At 39.4% G+C, this 16,614-nt stretch overlaps 1 protein-coding gene across 4 annotated transcripts; it reads right to left on the reverse strand.

Moving 5' to 3' along the window:
- Nucleotides 1-488: 488 nt before the first annotated feature.
- LOC128604792 (interleukin-21 receptor) lies at nucleotides 489-16,428 on the reverse strand. Of its 4 annotated transcripts, XM_053619967.1 has the most exons (11): nucleotides 15,301-16,428; nucleotides 13,665-13,778; nucleotides 6,841-6,931; nucleotides 6,369-6,489; nucleotides 5,811-5,992; nucleotides 5,591-5,730; nucleotides 3,564-3,732; nucleotides 3,438-3,470; nucleotides 2,867-2,957; nucleotides 1,965-2,019; nucleotides 489-1,698 (listed from the first exon to the last, which is right to left on the reverse strand). In XM_053619967.1, the coding sequence occupies exons 3-11, from the start codon at nucleotides 6,920-6,922 to the stop codon at nucleotides 1,378-1,380; spliced, it is 1,194 nt and encodes a 397-aa protein (XP_053475942.1). In that variant the 5' UTR covers nucleotides 6,923-6,931; nucleotides 13,665-13,778; nucleotides 15,301-16,428; the 3' UTR covers nucleotides 489-1,377. The 4 variants fall into 4 exon arrangements, with proteins under 4 accessions (XP_053475942.1, XP_053476005.1, XP_053475876.1 ...); XM_053620030.1 differs by lacking the exon at nucleotides 13,665-13,778; XM_053619901.1 differs by lacking the exons at nucleotides 13,665-13,778; nucleotides 15,301-16,428 and adding an exon at nucleotides 8,206-8,361.
- Nucleotides 16,429-16,614: the final 186 nt, after the last annotated feature.

The following is a 16,614-nucleotide window of genomic DNA, read 5'->3' on the forward strand; positions in this document are numbered from 1 at the left end:
ACTTCCACAGATTCTGTGATTTTATTTTATTAAACAACACACAATCAAGTGTATAAAGACCTTTATTTTTGGTGAGACTTGATAATAGGAGATAGACAAAAGATAGATATACTGATACATGGTATTTAATAAAATAGCAATTAACTTACATAAATTGTTCTAAATAACAAAGATTTTATGTCCTCCCAAATTCTCAGACGTGACGTGAGTGCAGCAGTATATGATATACAGAACCAGCCAACACGAGAAATTTCTTCTTAAAGCTACATCTTCATCTTCCAAAACGTTATGACAAATATGCAAGGAGTAAAGCGATTTGCCAACAATTACAAATTTGATGTATTAAAGAATGGCACATGAATACTTTTTGTCCCTTTCTAGTTACTGCTTTGTTTAATGTCTAATGAATGTCTGGGAAATAAATTAGTTTAGATATGAATCTCTTAGGACAGTCAGGCCAGGTTCATTAACATAGGAACGTATTGGATACGGCGGATTTCGTCTTTACCACATCTGTTCATCCATGGTATATGCTATATTCTGGTCATCATGGGTGTCATTTAAATGATTAAGCACATTAGACGATATTGCAGACATGTACATGTAGGAACAGGCAGGATTGGTCAGAATTTCTTCGGGAGTGGATGGGATCGTCCAGAATTCCTTTCACAGTTCCTTCAGGAGTGGGTGGGATTGTTCAGAACTTGTTTGAGAGCAAGCATAATTCCTTCTGGGGTGGGCGGGGTTGGTGAGAATTACTTTGGGAATGGACTGGATTATTCCGAATTGCTTCAGGAGTGGGTGGGATAGTTCCGAATTTCTTTGAGAGCGAGCTGGATTGTTCGAAAATTCCTTTTGGAGCAGGCCCGATTGTGCAGGCAGGGATTTCTTGGGAGCGGGTGGGATTGTTCAAAATTCCTTTGGGGTGGATGGCATCTGGAATATCTTTCAAATATGGGTTTCCAAGAAGCTCACTTTCCTTTCTTGCTGGAAATAACCTACTTTCAAGATTCTGAAGCTTGTGGCCAGAAAAGTGCACAAAAGATTTGATACATTCTTTGGCTTGTGGGAGCAAAATCTGAGGCTGAGTTACTGAGGGAGTATCACAACAGTGAGCTGAGCTTTGCTACCTTTCTGTGAGCAGAAAGAAGTTCTGAGAGAAATGCAATAAAATGAAACGCTGCTGCTGATGACGATTATCACAATAATACGATGCTTTCCAGAAAAATGCTTTCATTTCAAAGTCCAAAATGTCCTCCTTCAGTCAAGCAACTATTAACTGCTGTATAAAGACGTGTCATCATTAAGGTGTGGGTGTGTTACCTGTGAACATTCCCAGCTTGTATGCGGTTGTTCAGAATACACGTGTTGTCCTGTTTAGTGCTTGTGTGTGTTAACAGCATGTTCACTAAGGGCGTGCGAGAGCGTGCAGTAGTCATCGCTGTACGTCACACTCCCGTTCTCTGCTGACATCAAAACCTGCATCCAGCTACTCATGCTGACCTTTGAATCCACAGAACACTGAAGAGTGCTTGGAGATCTGGGTGAGCCAGTGATGGGGGTGTGGCCTGAGCTGTCATTAACGTTACTCATGTTTTTATACTGGGTGGGATTCGGTTCTTCAGTCAAGTGGTCAATCTGCAGAGACTCCTCCTTTTGTAACAGCTCACCCACATTCTCTGGCAGCATCCCCAAACACTGAGAATACACACATACACAGTTTAGCATCCGAGATAAGGTCAAATATAATAGAGCTGTTTCTTCTTTCAAACATTTCCAAACCTTAAACATTTCCTAAATTATTTTGTTAGCTTAATTGACGTTGGACTAAATGTAAATTGGCCCTCATAATGATGTTGTGAGTATAAACATTGACTAGAAAGCTATTTAATATTCAACAAAAGATGGGCAGATGTTTACTGGTCAGCTAAAACATTTAAACTGAGCAAAAATATTAGACTTACTTTGAAATCTCCAATATGAGGAGCAGGACCTGGGTTCAGTACGTACCTTTTCCACCTTTGGGAAAATAACAATCAACTTACATCCATCATCAGTCTACTGTGTACATGAGAACAAAGCACAATAACTTTGTTCATCTCTGCATCTGTGTTTTACTTAATTGGTCCTATATGGTTAATTCTGGTCTTTTATGATCCACCATGCCTACTTCAGTGTAAAGTTCAAGTGGTTCTTTGTTATTTCAACCATATACAGCTGGTACAGTACACGGTGAAACACAACAAAATTCCTCTAGGACCACGATGCTACATAAAACAACACACTAACCACATGAGACGACACCGAACTATATAAGATCTACACATTCTACACAAAGTGCACGTGCAAACGTGTGCTAACAACACGGGACAGTTCGATACTACTACAACAGGACAATAAGCACAGTAAGTGACAGTGTAGCACCAACCAGTACACAGTTTTAGTGTGGAAGTGTCCGATATAACAGGTATTACAAAAGATAGGCGCCAAAGAGTAACAATATAATTTAAAAATGGTATCAATGTAAACATAACACGCTATGACTTAGCATGCTTTGTTGGTACCTCGAATATTGAAGGCTCTGAATAAGTTCGGGGACTCAGACACAGTCTCAGTGTTCAGTCAAAGCTTATGGTAATAGTTTTGTCTTAGATAAAAGAGCAGGTCTTGAGGGTTATCACACACCCAATTCACTATATAGGCCAAGTAGTGTCTTAAAATATCATAGTGCATTGCGGGTATTCTTTGCTCACCAGGGTACATTGAGTCGATGCTACAATTTGCAGCATTGTAGACTGATAGACAGGTAGAGAGATAGATAGATAGATAGATAGATAGATAGATAGATATAGGAGGAAAGACTCACCTGGTGTATGAAAAGTAGCAGAACAATATCAGCGGTAGTAAGAACAGAGCCAGCCAGACTCTAGCGAAAGACATATCCAGAGTGTCTGCTTCTAAACACACACAGAACACACTTCACACACACACACACTGGCCATATGTCAAAAATATAACATTACAACACATGATAGGTATAATATTGTGGGTTTTTTGTTTGTTTGTTTTTTTAATAAAAACCATTGAAAATATTCAAATATTACATTTTTTTAAATGCCAGGATCTATAAATAGGCGTGGATATGCTAATTAAAAAATCTCTCCATGTCCTCTTTTGATGTCAAATTGATACCTGCGTTACAGATTTATAAAAAATGAAATACAAGAGTGTGCTTAATATGGAATAAAACATGATAGGGTCATAGAAAAATAAATCAACAATGGGGCGGTGTGATGCGGCCAGACATGAAGTGACATTCTGAAGTTGAATATTTTTCAATAACAGCATGTCCCAAGTGTTTTATTCCTCGTATACCAGAGCGATTTGCCAATGCACTGAATTTTTTTAATTATTAAAGAATGTCCATATCGGCTCACCTGGGCCCGTAGCTGCTGTATCAAGTTTTACTTCTGCACACCAAAGAAACAAACCGAGGAAACCAATTAGCCAATTGGTGGAGGGATTTAAGTCATGTGATACAACCAACGGAGACAAATACTTACTTTTAGTGCGTCCAGTTCTCCAGTAAATGGCGGGACCCCAGTGACTCCAAACGCCCTTGTAAGATGTCCCATAAGGCGCTGAGCGCAAGTGTGCTGTGTAGTTAGTGTCAGGCTCAAAGGTGGACATCGGCACCGACACATTGGTTTGAAAGGAGTGGACGTCCAACACCTGCAAACATACGCCGATTATAACCTTCGACACGTGAATAAGAGAAGGAAATCACACCTGTGCACCATTTGTCAGGTTCAAAACCATGATCAACTACCCTTCCTCAGTCCACTGTGTATGTCTCACACCACACACCCTATACACGATATAGGCCACATACGTGATAAAAAAAAAACAAAAACACCAGAAACCCCTTTACATGGTTAATGCGACCCACAATATAAACCCTGTTCACTATGTAGGTCACATTACAGCAACCACAACCATCACCAACATCTCTCTGTCATTAATCCACCATGGATATAACCCAAACCACACCCACACACACACACACACACACACACACACACACACACACACTAAGTAAGCATTATCTGTTAGAGAAGTCATCATATAAAAATGAAAGATGTCTAAATATCACCACATCTATTACAAAAAATAATTGTATTATTTATTCGATTCCAATTGTAACAAATGTAATTCGCTAATTGGGTAGTTAGCTAACTGTTGATAATGGCGAAGTGACGTTTTTTAGGCTTTTGGAAGGAGTCTCCAGTGTCAGTGCTTTTTTTTTTAATCGCTATCTGTTTCCCTGATATTTTTAACGGTAATATTCCTTGAAATTGCTATTTCCAAGAGAGCGAGCCACCATAACCTGGACCAGCTTTCTAGGCCTCGAATAGATCTTGGATTTATTCACGTACAAATATATTAATCTTTTACAAAATGCTTTCCATGGAGAGCGACGTTGACAAGTTGGTAATAAGAACCCTCTATATTAAACCGTTAATTCTATCCCTGAAACACTAGGAAGAAAGCAGGGACATGCTGGATAGTGTGCAAGCCTACTGCATCACAAACACACACACACACACACACACACACACCTAGGACAATTCACTGGCCAATCCAAATATACTGGAGAGTTGAAGGAAACCGGAGAACCCAGAGGAAACCCATATGGATACGGAGAGAGAACATGTGAAACTTCACTCAGACGGTAACCTGAACTCAGGATAGAACCTTGGAGATCAAACGCCAATACAACCCCATGCCGCATTTATTACACTAATAGAAACAAATTTCCTGTTACAGTAAACTACAGGAATAGTAAACCTGTTGAGGTGTTTCAGCACATTCTAGATATTTTATGTCTGATTTTAATGATAACGGATTTGGGTTACTGACAGGAAGTGGGTTCAACATGTTGCTGAAGGCTTTTTATTTTTGTTTGTGGACACACTCACAGGCGTGTATCCTCTTTGTGGTGACAGCACTCCTTGCTAAAAATACGTCCCCACGCCCTACATGTCCTGCTTTTGCCACATGACAACAAAATCCAAGCATAAGTTAAATTTGATCAGCGTCGATCGGTTATTTTTTATAACATCAGCCCCGGCAGTAGTTTCCAGCTGATTTATATCAAAGTGCTCGTTCCAATACGTTATCGTTTCCGTAGTAATAACGCACACAGGCCTGTTGTACTGAGGACACGGATTAAAAAGCTGTGACATTTTCTGCGAGGAGACGTTTATTTAACGTTTATGAAAGGAGTCTCCAGTGTTCTATTCTGTATTTATTGTATGGGCTAATTAAAATCAGTAAATATGAAGTAACCCATTGGTCACGTTTTCAATTAGCTGGTTAGCTTTAACATAAAATCTACCCTTACTGACTCAGGGACATTTGTCTCTGGGCAAAATCAAGACAAGCCCCTCATTCCTGCACTGTGTGCTCCTAATACACACAGTGTTAGTCGATGTCATGTCACCGTCACCTGACATTGACTCAAATGCTAAATGTTAATGGGGTGAATAAACTGAGGTATCAGATGTACTCTAGAGCTTCATACACACACCTTGTTCGTTCTGTGTATGCTGAGTTGGTACTGGAGGAACGGGACAAGCATCACGTTTTCAATATAGCCGCTGAGCCAGTGGAAAACAGCCTCATCTGGTTTCCATAGCAACATCAGCTTCGATGGTGGGACAGGCTGAACTGCAAAATGCACACGTCATATGAACATATATACAAGGAGTGTATTTGTACCTCTGTGCGTGTGTGTGTGTGGTTCTTACTGTTCTTTACTGGCATGTAGACTTTCTTCAGCACTGTTGATCCATTGTTGCCATGGAAACTGTAGTTAAGCGAGATCTGGAAGAAGTCCGTGTCCATGAACGTGTGTTCAACCCGTGTATACAGGTTCAGCACGCACAGCCATGAGTATGTCTGCGACGTTAACGCACACTCGAATGTCTCCCTGTTCAATATTACAACAGTTGCACCCAGTAAATATAGAACACACACACACACACACAAAAAACTTTATTTGTTTGTTTTAATTGTGTAAAATATCGTTGACCTGAAGGAGGCGTGAAGGAGGCGTGGCCTATGTGTCTGTCAGTCACAGTGAAGGAGGCGTGGCCTATGTGTCTGTCAGTCACAGTGAAGGAGGCGTGGCCTATGTGTCTGTCCGTAACAGTGAAGGAGGCATGGCCTATGTGTTTGTCAGTCACAGTGAATGAGGCATGCATCTGATCAGTGATCGCATAATGTTAAAGGTAAAACTTTCAGGTTTGGAACATTATATAACCCCGCCCCTCATTTGAATATGTATGAAGCTTTGAAATAATCACAGTTCATCATGGAATTCCAGCCAGTAGAGGGCATCATGGGGTCTTGGCTCAGAGGTCATGTTCAACTCACACCTGATGGTGTAGAGATAATCGTTCAAACACTCCAACCTGCAATTATGACCTACATGCACACACACACACACACACACACACACACACACACACACAAAGTCGTGCTATAAAATTTACGCACAAAAATTAATAATTAAAAAAATATCTAAAGAGACCTAAAAAATCAATTTGTTCAAAAATGTACTGGTCTGTAAACCTCTTATTTACGCTCCCACCTGTGCACACACTTCATACCATTTATATTGCTGGTAATAGAAATAGTAAATTAGAACGAAACGAAAATGTACATCTAAAACTGTTTACATTTGTATACATTTTAAGAGATGGCCTGGGTCAATGGGACATGCCATTGCTACGCAGTGAACAGAACATGAGGGTTAAATGGTGGAACAATGAGTACCATCTGTCATATTCAGCCACATCAGCGTTCCCCTTAGGTGAGAAAAACAGACGAACAACTGGAAGAAAAGACTGCATCTCATCTTCTTTTTCTGTAAAATACAACGTTATTATTTTTAATACTCATCTGTCAGAAGACTACATCACTGAAAAGCCGTCACCGTCATTCATGGTGGTTAAAGCAAACCAGCACAAACCTGTTGCGATTAATTACAGTGCCCTCTACTAATATTGGCACCTTTGGTAAATATCAGCAAAGAAGGCTATGAAACATTGTCTTTATTGTTTAACTTTTTGATCTTTTCTTAAAGAAATTGTCACAACGCACTGTGAAGAGGATGATTTGAGTGGCCAAAAAATCTCCAAGGATCACAGCTGGAGAATTGCAGAAGTTAGTTGTGTCTTGGGGTCAGAAAGTCTCCAAAACTACAATCTGAAGTCACCTACATCACCACAAGTTGTTTGGAAGGGTTTCAAGAAAAAAGCCTCTACTCTCATCCAAATACAAACTCGAGCGTCTTCAGTTTGCCAGACACTACTGGAACTTCAAATGGGATCGGGTTCTATGGTCAGATGAAACCAAAATAGAGCTTTTTGGTAATAAACACCAGAGGTGGTTTTGCCGCACACAGAGAGGGAGCCATATGGAAAAGTACCTCATGCCCACGGTTAAATATGGAGGTGGATCTTTAATGTTTTGGGGCTGTTTTTCCGCCAGAGGACCTGGACATTTTGTTAGGATACATGGCATCATGGACTCTATCAAATATCAACAGATATTAAATGAAAACCTGACTGCCTCTGCCAGAAAGATTCAAATGGGCCGTGGTTGGATCTTCCAGCAGGACAATGATCCAAAACATACATCAAAATCAACACAAAAATGGTTTACTGACCACAAAATCAAGCTCCTGCCATGGCCATCCCAGTCCCCTGACCTGAACCCCATAGAAAACCTGTGTGGTGAACTGAAGAGGAGAGTCCACCAGCGTGGACCTTGAAATGTGAAGGATCTGGAGAGGTTCTGTATGGAGGAACGGTTTCAGATTCCTCGCCATGTATTCTCCAACCTCATCAGGCATTATAAGAGAAGACTCAGAGCTGTTATCTTGGCAAAGAGAGCTAGCACAAAGTATTGACTAAAAGGGTGCAATTGTTTGATATCCATGAGAGCAGAGTCTTTTTGTGAAGTTTTTTTAAGATCAAAAGGTTAAACAATAAAAACAATTTTTCACAGCCTTCTTTGCTGGTATTTACCAAGGGTGCCAATATTAGTGGAGTGCACTGTATTTAATAAATAAGTTACATATACTACTGTTTACATTAATAAGTTATTTTTATAAGTAGACGGAATAAAGATCTGTACCTGGAGCTGTCAAAAGTTGTTGAATGTTGTATGTTGAGCAAGAGAAACTGAGAACACACACACACACCTCTCTCTCTCTCTATCGCGCTCTCTGTGTGGTTTGTTTGGCGTTTCAGATCCTCATCATGTTCACTCTCTGATCATATCTTTACCATATCGTCCCTCTGTGTGTGTTTTATGTACATTTATCATATATATATATATATATATATATATAATGTGTGTTTATATATGTGTGTGTATATATATATGTATGTATATATATATACACACACACACACACACACACACACACACACCTATTATATACATTATATATATATATATATATATATATATATATATATATATATATATATATATATATATATATATACATACATACATACACACACACACACACATATATGCGTGTGTGTGTGTGTGTGTGTGTGTGTTTATTTTAAGACATCTCCATTATTGAGTCAGTACAAAACCATGTTGTATTTCCAAACATTAGTTTTCCAAAAAAAAAACCCCAAAAAGTTACAGTGAAATGTTTGTATGTCAGTAAAGAATGGGACATATTACATAACAGACTAAAAAACATAATGAATTCTGCTGGATTTTGAATGTAAAAATCAAAAAGCAACTGCTACAGTCAAAGAACTGTGGCGGGTTCTCCAAAATAAATGTCTCCTCCCAGAAACTACACTGTTCTTCCTGTTAAGGTTGAGTGTTAGGACTCTAAAATCCACTTTCCGTTACACTTTCCTTGTGCCTTGTCCGAGTGGATATTTGTGTGACGAAGACAATGTACACTTCAGAGCCTGTTAAAAATTTACTGGAATGCAGGGATGAAAAGGCGTGATTTACAGTGAAGCAAATTAGGACCAAGTCTTATCCTTCATGTGCAAGGAAAACACACTGTACTCTTTGAATATAAATGCTACTAAATAGCATTTAGATTTACTCAATGTTTATTACATCCCCAGGCCATTATCTATTTTCTACACTATCTAGTTTCTGCAGTTCAACACTTCTTGGCTTCCTGCCTCTCAGCACTTATCTGATAAGACATGGAAAGATATTTATCATCAGACATAAATGGGTTTATAGTACTTGGTTTTATCTTTAGGAAGCTTTGCAGTATATGCAGAAAATACATCCTAAATAAACATCACCAGAAGTCAACAGGTAACATCTCAATCAACAAATAATTTGAGTATTTGTGGTTGTTTGTTCAGAAAATTTTTACATTTAAAATGAGAGAAATATTTCTTGAGTATCAGCCATAACTTTAAAACCAGTGACAGGTGAAGTGAATAACATCGATTATCTCGTTAGCGTGGCACCTGTCATGGGCTGGGATATATTTATTAGGCAGCAAGTGAACAGTCAGTTCTCGAACTTGATGTGTTGGAATCAAGAAAAATGGGCAAGTGTAAGGATCTGAGTGACTTTGACAAGGACCAGATTGTGATGTCTAGATGACTCGGTCAGAGTATATCCAAAACTGCAGGTCTTGTGTGGTGTTCCCGGTATGCAGTTGCTCACTGATACGCATGCCGAGGCGAAGACTATCCCATCTTGTCCGATCGCCCAGAAGAGCTACTGTAGCACAAATTGCTGAAAAGGTTAATGCTGGCTATGATAGAAAGGAGTCAGAACACACAGTGCATCACAGCTTGCTGTGTACGGGACTGCGTAGCCACAGACCGGTCAGAGTGCCCATGCTGACCCTTGTCCACCGCCAAAAGCACCTACAATGGGCACATGAGCATCAGAACTGGATGATGGAGCGATGGAAGAAGGTGGCCTGGTCTAATGAATCTTTTCCATCATGTGGACGGCCGGGTGCGTGTGCGTCGCTTACCTGGGGAAGAGATGGCACCTGGATACACTATGGTACACTATGGCAGTGGCAGAGCGGAGGCTGGGTAATGTTCTGCTGGGAAACCTTGGGTCCTGGCATTCATGTGGATGATACTTTGACATGTACCACCTACCTAAACAATGCTACGAACCATGTATACCCCTTCATGGTAATGGTATTCCTTAATGGCAGTGGCCTCTTTCAGCAGGATAATGCACCTTGCCACAATGCAAAAATTGTCTACGAATGGTTTGAGGAACATGACAGTTTTCAAGGTGTTGACTCGACCTCTAAATTCCCCAGATCTCAATCCGATCGAGCGTCTGTGGGACGTGCTGGACAAACAAGTCAGATACATGGAGGCCCCACCTCGCAACTTACAGGACTTACAAGGATCTGCTTCTAACGTCTTGGTGCCAGATACCACAGGTCTTATGGGGTCAGTGCCTCAGGGGTTCAGAGCTGTTTTGGTGGCACAAAGGGGGACCTGCACAATTTTAGGCAGCTTGTTTTAATGTTATGGCTGATCGGGGTGTATGAGCATAGCTCATTGGGAGATTTTGGTTCAATCAAATACAAGAAAGCCATTTCAAATAGACACTAGAGGTTATATGGAGTCTAAATAAAAGTAGAGAATGTCTTGTTTAGGTTAGTTATGAGAACTGCAGTAAGTGCTAAATTAATCTACACAAACAGACTTCCTGTCAGCCCTATGTGGCTTATTACACAGCTCTATCAGATAGAGTGTGTGGGTTGTGGTTGGTCTGTACCTGGAGTACTGACCTGCCAAACTCCCCAATTCAGAAGCACATTTTTGCACAAACAAACACACTATATGGCATCATACTCATTTGTGGACACTTGACCATCTCACCAATACGTGCTTGTTGAACATCCCAGACAGATTTACTCCCCGTTTGCTGTTATAATAACGTCCACTCTCGTGGGAAGGCTTTCTGCTAGATTTTAGAGCGTGGATGTGAGGATTTGCCTATTCGGCCACAAGAGAGTTAGTGAGATCAGGAACTGATGTCGGGTCGAGGAAGCCGGGGTGCAGTCGGCATTCCAGTTCATCCCAAAGGTCTTCAGTGGGGTTGAGGTCAGGGCTCTGTGCAGGTCACATGAGTGAGCCACACTAAACTTGGCAAACCATGTCTTCACAGACCTTCTTTAAGCAACACTCCTTACGTACTTTACGCAGCCCTGCACCAAGAACCAGGTGATCTTTTGAGGTTGGCAAGGTATTATCAGCATGTTTTGTAATGCTTCACAAACTGAGATGCATTTGGTGTGCTTTTAAAAAGTCCTCGATGAGCTGGGGGAAATATCTAAACGGTATCAGAACACACTGGGTATGCTCTGCCTGAGACAGAATACAGTACAAACCACAAAAGATGAGTTATATTTGCCTGAGTGACAATTTTATCAGGTGGCATCCACATCTAGGACATTCAACTATATGCTGTTTTATGAATCTGGCATATGAAGAAAAGGATAGGTTGTAGAGGGACAGTAATGCGCTGTATAAAAGGTAAACAGTATACTAGGAGAAAAGTATGATAACACAAGATATTATCATATTAAATTAGCATTACACATTATATAAACATTACGACTAGCATAGTATATTCAAATGAAAGCCTTTGTAGCCCGACACTGCAAAAGCACATAGAAGATGATAGTCTAAATAAAAGTTCAGCATGTCTCACGTCTCAGCATTTACATAAATAAACTTCCCGCAAGCGCCATATCGCTATAATAGATCAAATGTGCTATGTGAGTGTGTGTGTGTCTGTGTCTGTGTTGGGGGGGTATTGGGTGGGTGGGTGTTTTGTTTGTCTGTTGCACTTTCAAATCACCTACCAAATCCCACCAAACTCGCGCAAGTGCATATGTTATTGCACATAGATCACTGATGAATTGTTGATGAAAGTCACATCACTGAGTCAGTATATTACAGATTTCAATTGGAGTCAACAACAATAATTAATACACCCGAAACGAAGACCCTGTCAACTCCAGCTTTACAGAATAAGTACGTGCCATCTCCTGCGGTGCTTTTCAGACTTGCATACATGCCACTGAGATGAGGGGGTTGCGGAGCAGTATGCGGGTGATGGGGTGTGGCGTACTGTGGGTACATGTTTCACACAGTGCTCTACTTTTCCTTTTTTTCTGTAGGTTGTTGCAGCTGGAGTAGGGCTGTGTTTGTGGTGAGCTGGGGCACTTCTAAGTGGATTGCCCCCAAAAAGGAGGTGGGTCAGGTGCTGCAGGTCATTATGATTCTGCAGTCCTTCTCCAATCTGGTGGTAACAGAATGCCGGTCAGTATTCTAGGGGGCATACATGAGACATTCATAGAGCCCGATCCACCAAAGTCTGATTGAGGATGAGGCACTGGAATGTGGAGGGAAAGTTGTGGTGTACACATATAATCTGTTGCCCTTCAAAATTGAATATACCCTCTACAGGATTTTACTTGTATTACTCCCTGCCTCTAGCTTAAAAAGACTTTCCTAAGGATGTTGGCTCCGAGGTGTTGTTTTGGCAGCGAGCGGATTTTGCCTCCTGACCTAGTGCACTGACCTCCTGTCATGGTGTACTAACCTCAAACACCACATTGAGACTCCCCCAGGCATGGCTGCACGCAGACAACCATACTGCATGTCTGAATCAGAAAATAAAAATAGTAGTTCAGAAGCAAATGGAAAGTCACATAGTAACTCGAACACATTTATGCCAGTGCCCAAGCCTGATGGTGCATTCTGTTTCTGTGTGGAAAGCCATTTCTAAGTTTGATGCCTATCCAGTGCCTTGGATTGACAAACCAGTCCAAGTTAAATTTGACTCTGGATTTAAACAAGGGTTATTATTAGATTTCTTTATCAACAGACTCCTTGGGGGGGAAAAAAAACCCCCAGAGTGTCAGCTACATTTCAACAACTAATGGATGCCAATGGCAGGTGCAAGTTGAATTTGAAGGTATGTTAGATGTTCCAGTGCTGATCTGCTGAGTCCAATTCCTGTTTACCATGTACATGTGGCAAACCAGGAGATCTAAATCAGAACTGGCTTCCTGCTTGCGATTGTGAAATTTCACACATTAAGTGCAGGACACTTTATCAGAGGCCTTTTCCAAAACACACAACCAACCACGAATGTTTCCACAACCCGCAAAAGGTCAGAACCAACCAAGTGTTAAAGATGCAATTACACATGTAACACATTAATCAACATTTGTAATCAGATATAATTGAGCTACACATGCTACAGTGTACATTCACCAAAACCTCACCCTGATTAATGACTTTTTTTTTTGTTCAGTTCTGACTCCTTCATAGTTTCAGTGCAAAACTAAGAAGGCAAACAGACAGACATATTTTGGCTGCAAAATCATACATATATATAGATTTTTTTTTTTTTTCAGCATATAGAGACCTTATGACCTCAGGTTGTAGACAAACATTCAAATCTAGACAGAGACCATAATATAGTGGTGTAAATGATTAGTTGAAGTTGGGGTCACTGAAGTGCTTTTACTTGCAGCAAAAGTCATCTTATTTTAATAATCTGCTTCAGTAAACAATTTCAAAAGAGCCACTTACATCACTCCAGATGTAAATAGAAAAACCCAGATAGCAGAAAAACCCAGATATGGCAGATTTTGTAGCGTGATTTTGAAACTTCCTTCAGCATTTGTGGTTATTGAGCAACTTTATCTGTAAGTAAATAAGACAGGAAAATATGTGTTTTCTTTCTTTGGATTTGTCTTGAGCATGGTTATGTGCAATATTTTATTTTTATTGCTCATATATTGTAAATTACTCATCATTATCACAATGAGAAGTTTATTACCTTGACTCACAGTTATATTTATTCCTAGTTTAAATGCTTGCTTTGTGGCCAGTTTCAACTCTCATATATACATTTTTTAAATAAATGTATACATTTTAAAGATGTCCTGACTTGGTTCATCTCTCCAAGTCTATCAAAACAAGATTAAAGTAGCCCTGACCTCAAAAAGTATTTTGAGAAGCTTAACTCTTCTTGAACAGCTGACTCCAATTATACAGATTTGTGTTTAGGTCAAACTTGTTACCATAGTGCCAAATGGACAATTTTCCATGTAGAACATTATAAATTATGATCTGCTGCTTTGAATTGATCATGACTGAGATAATATATTGATGTAAAACTTGGAATCCACTGAACCTTGCTAGTAAGCTCATTAACCTACATGATGTTAGTGATTAACATAATATTGATTATTATGGTCATGTCATATTTAACAGCTTTGGCTACTGTTAAGTGAGAACACGTACTGTATTTATTAGTTTTCTTTATTTTTACTCCATGTTCGCCCTAATCCAATTCTTTCCTAAACCACTTTATTAGGAATGCCTGTACAACTATCCAAACAGCCAATCATGTGGCAGCAGTGCGATGCATAAAGTGGTGCAGATGCACATCAAGAGCTATGGTTAATGTTCAAAACAAACATCAGAATGGGGGGAAAAAACTCTTTGACCTCGGCAAAGTTGTGGGTGCCAGACAGGCTGGTTTGATTATTTCAGAAACTGCTGATCTCCTGGGATTTTCACACACAGAATCTCTAGAGTTTACACAGAATGGTGCGAAAAATTTAAAAAACATCATTGTTGATGACAGAGGTCAGAAGAGAATGGCCAGACTGGTTCGACCTGACAGTAAGGCTGTGATACCTCAAACAACCACTCTGTACAACCGTGGTAAGCAGAAAAGCATCTCAGAATGCACAACACGTCAATCCTTCAGGTGGACGGTCTGAGAGTCACCACAGCGTCACCAAAACTAGACAGATATATACCTCTACAAGCTGTTATTTGAAGGGTTTTACGGTATTTCTAAGGTATTTTAAGGTATAAACACAATGCAGCTTGTGTTTAACAAGTTTTGTGTTAATTGTTTTGTTTTATTTATTTATTTACAATGTAACTTCAATTGAATGAAATAGTCAGTGTTCATATATATTTTTTTTTCTTGAAATATTTGCACCACATTCAGCTAAACTGTCCATTCAAAAAAAAAAAAAAAAAAAAAAAAAAAAAAAAAAAAGGCAGCCTGGAATTATTTTCTAAATATTTAAATACTACACGTTAATACATAAAAGTAACAACAACAACAACAACAACAACAACAACCATTTCCCTTAACAGAGACTTCGCCATGCTAAGGGAAATGGTATTTATTGTAGATGCTAACCTCAGGAGTGTCTCTGAGCAGCAGTGGAAAGGAGATTGACGTCACAGCGCCACGGACAACATTAAACGTAACACCAGCCACGTCATTTCACACAACGTCTGTAGTAACACATCCTGATCATGGTCTATTTACGGATTTAAATATATGTCTACAAAAATAGCAATGTTAGAAGTACAGTTAAGTAGCTACGGGGATTTATATTAGATCCGTCAAACAGAGTTTCTATAAATAAACACATATTAACCGGAACACTTCTTTTCATAGCTGTATTTCCGTCGAGACTTCAAAAAAGGCGTAATACATTACCCCACCCGTATTCTGTACAAACTCCGCCTTCAGCGTCGGGATTGGTGGAGCAGCTCCGGCTTTCTGCGCTGTGATTGGTTACTAGCCGGGCGACTCTTTCACATAAGTCTCTCTCTCGTTGTTTCTTAAACAAAACAAACAGTTATCTTTTCTAGCACAGTGATTTTCTCTTCTGTCTATGTTTCATTCTAACTATTATAGTATTTCTACCAACAAATAAATCTTTGCTGCTATACTGTTTGGCTTCACAAGGACAAATAATATCTTTTCAACCTAAATTATTACCTTTAATTCCATAAATCCAAGTTTAATTAGTAAGGAATAAAAAACAACAACATGGGCGTGTGCTGTTTTAGGAAAATAAATTAATGACGGGGTGGTGTGACGCTGTTATTGTTTTCGCCACAAAGCAGCTTTATTCCTCTTGCACGACAATTAGCCAATTTTTATTTATTTATTAATGTATGACATGTCATACTGTTTATCCATTTATAGTCATTTTAATGTCAAGGAACGTCTTTAAAATAAGTTAGTTCCTACTATACGTTATATCAGCTGTAAACCATCGCTCTTTAATGCTTTCTTTTTTCTCTCTCTCTTGGTTGAAGTTAATAAGACAAAAAAAAACAAACAAAAAAACAACAACGACTTGTCATGTTACTGAGAAACCGCAAAGTATAAACTCCTCTGTCGTGAACTCAAAGCTACAGTTTCACCTCTGACTGGAGACTCCTTCCGTAAATGTTAAATAAACAGGTCCTTACAGAAAACACCAACGTGTCCACGATTACACAGGGGTTTCGCCGTACGATATAAACCCGTGACTCGTCTTACAGCTGGAACTATAGTCAGAGCTGCTGTTATAGAAATATAATCAACCTTCTGACTAATCAGATGATTTCAAAATGTCATGAAATAAGGCATAAATTCAACTGAATTTTCAATTATTATTAATTTTTTTAAAAAGGCTGTTAAAATTGAAATACTATTTCTTTTATTTAAGTTTAA

Source organism: Ictalurus furcatus, chromosome 1 (genome assembly GCF_023375685.1).
Source record: "Ictalurus furcatus strain D&B chromosome 1, Billie_1.0, whole genome shotgun sequence".
Classification (NCBI taxonomy): Eukaryota; Metazoa; Chordata; class Actinopteri; order Siluriformes; family Ictaluridae; genus Ictalurus; species Ictalurus furcatus.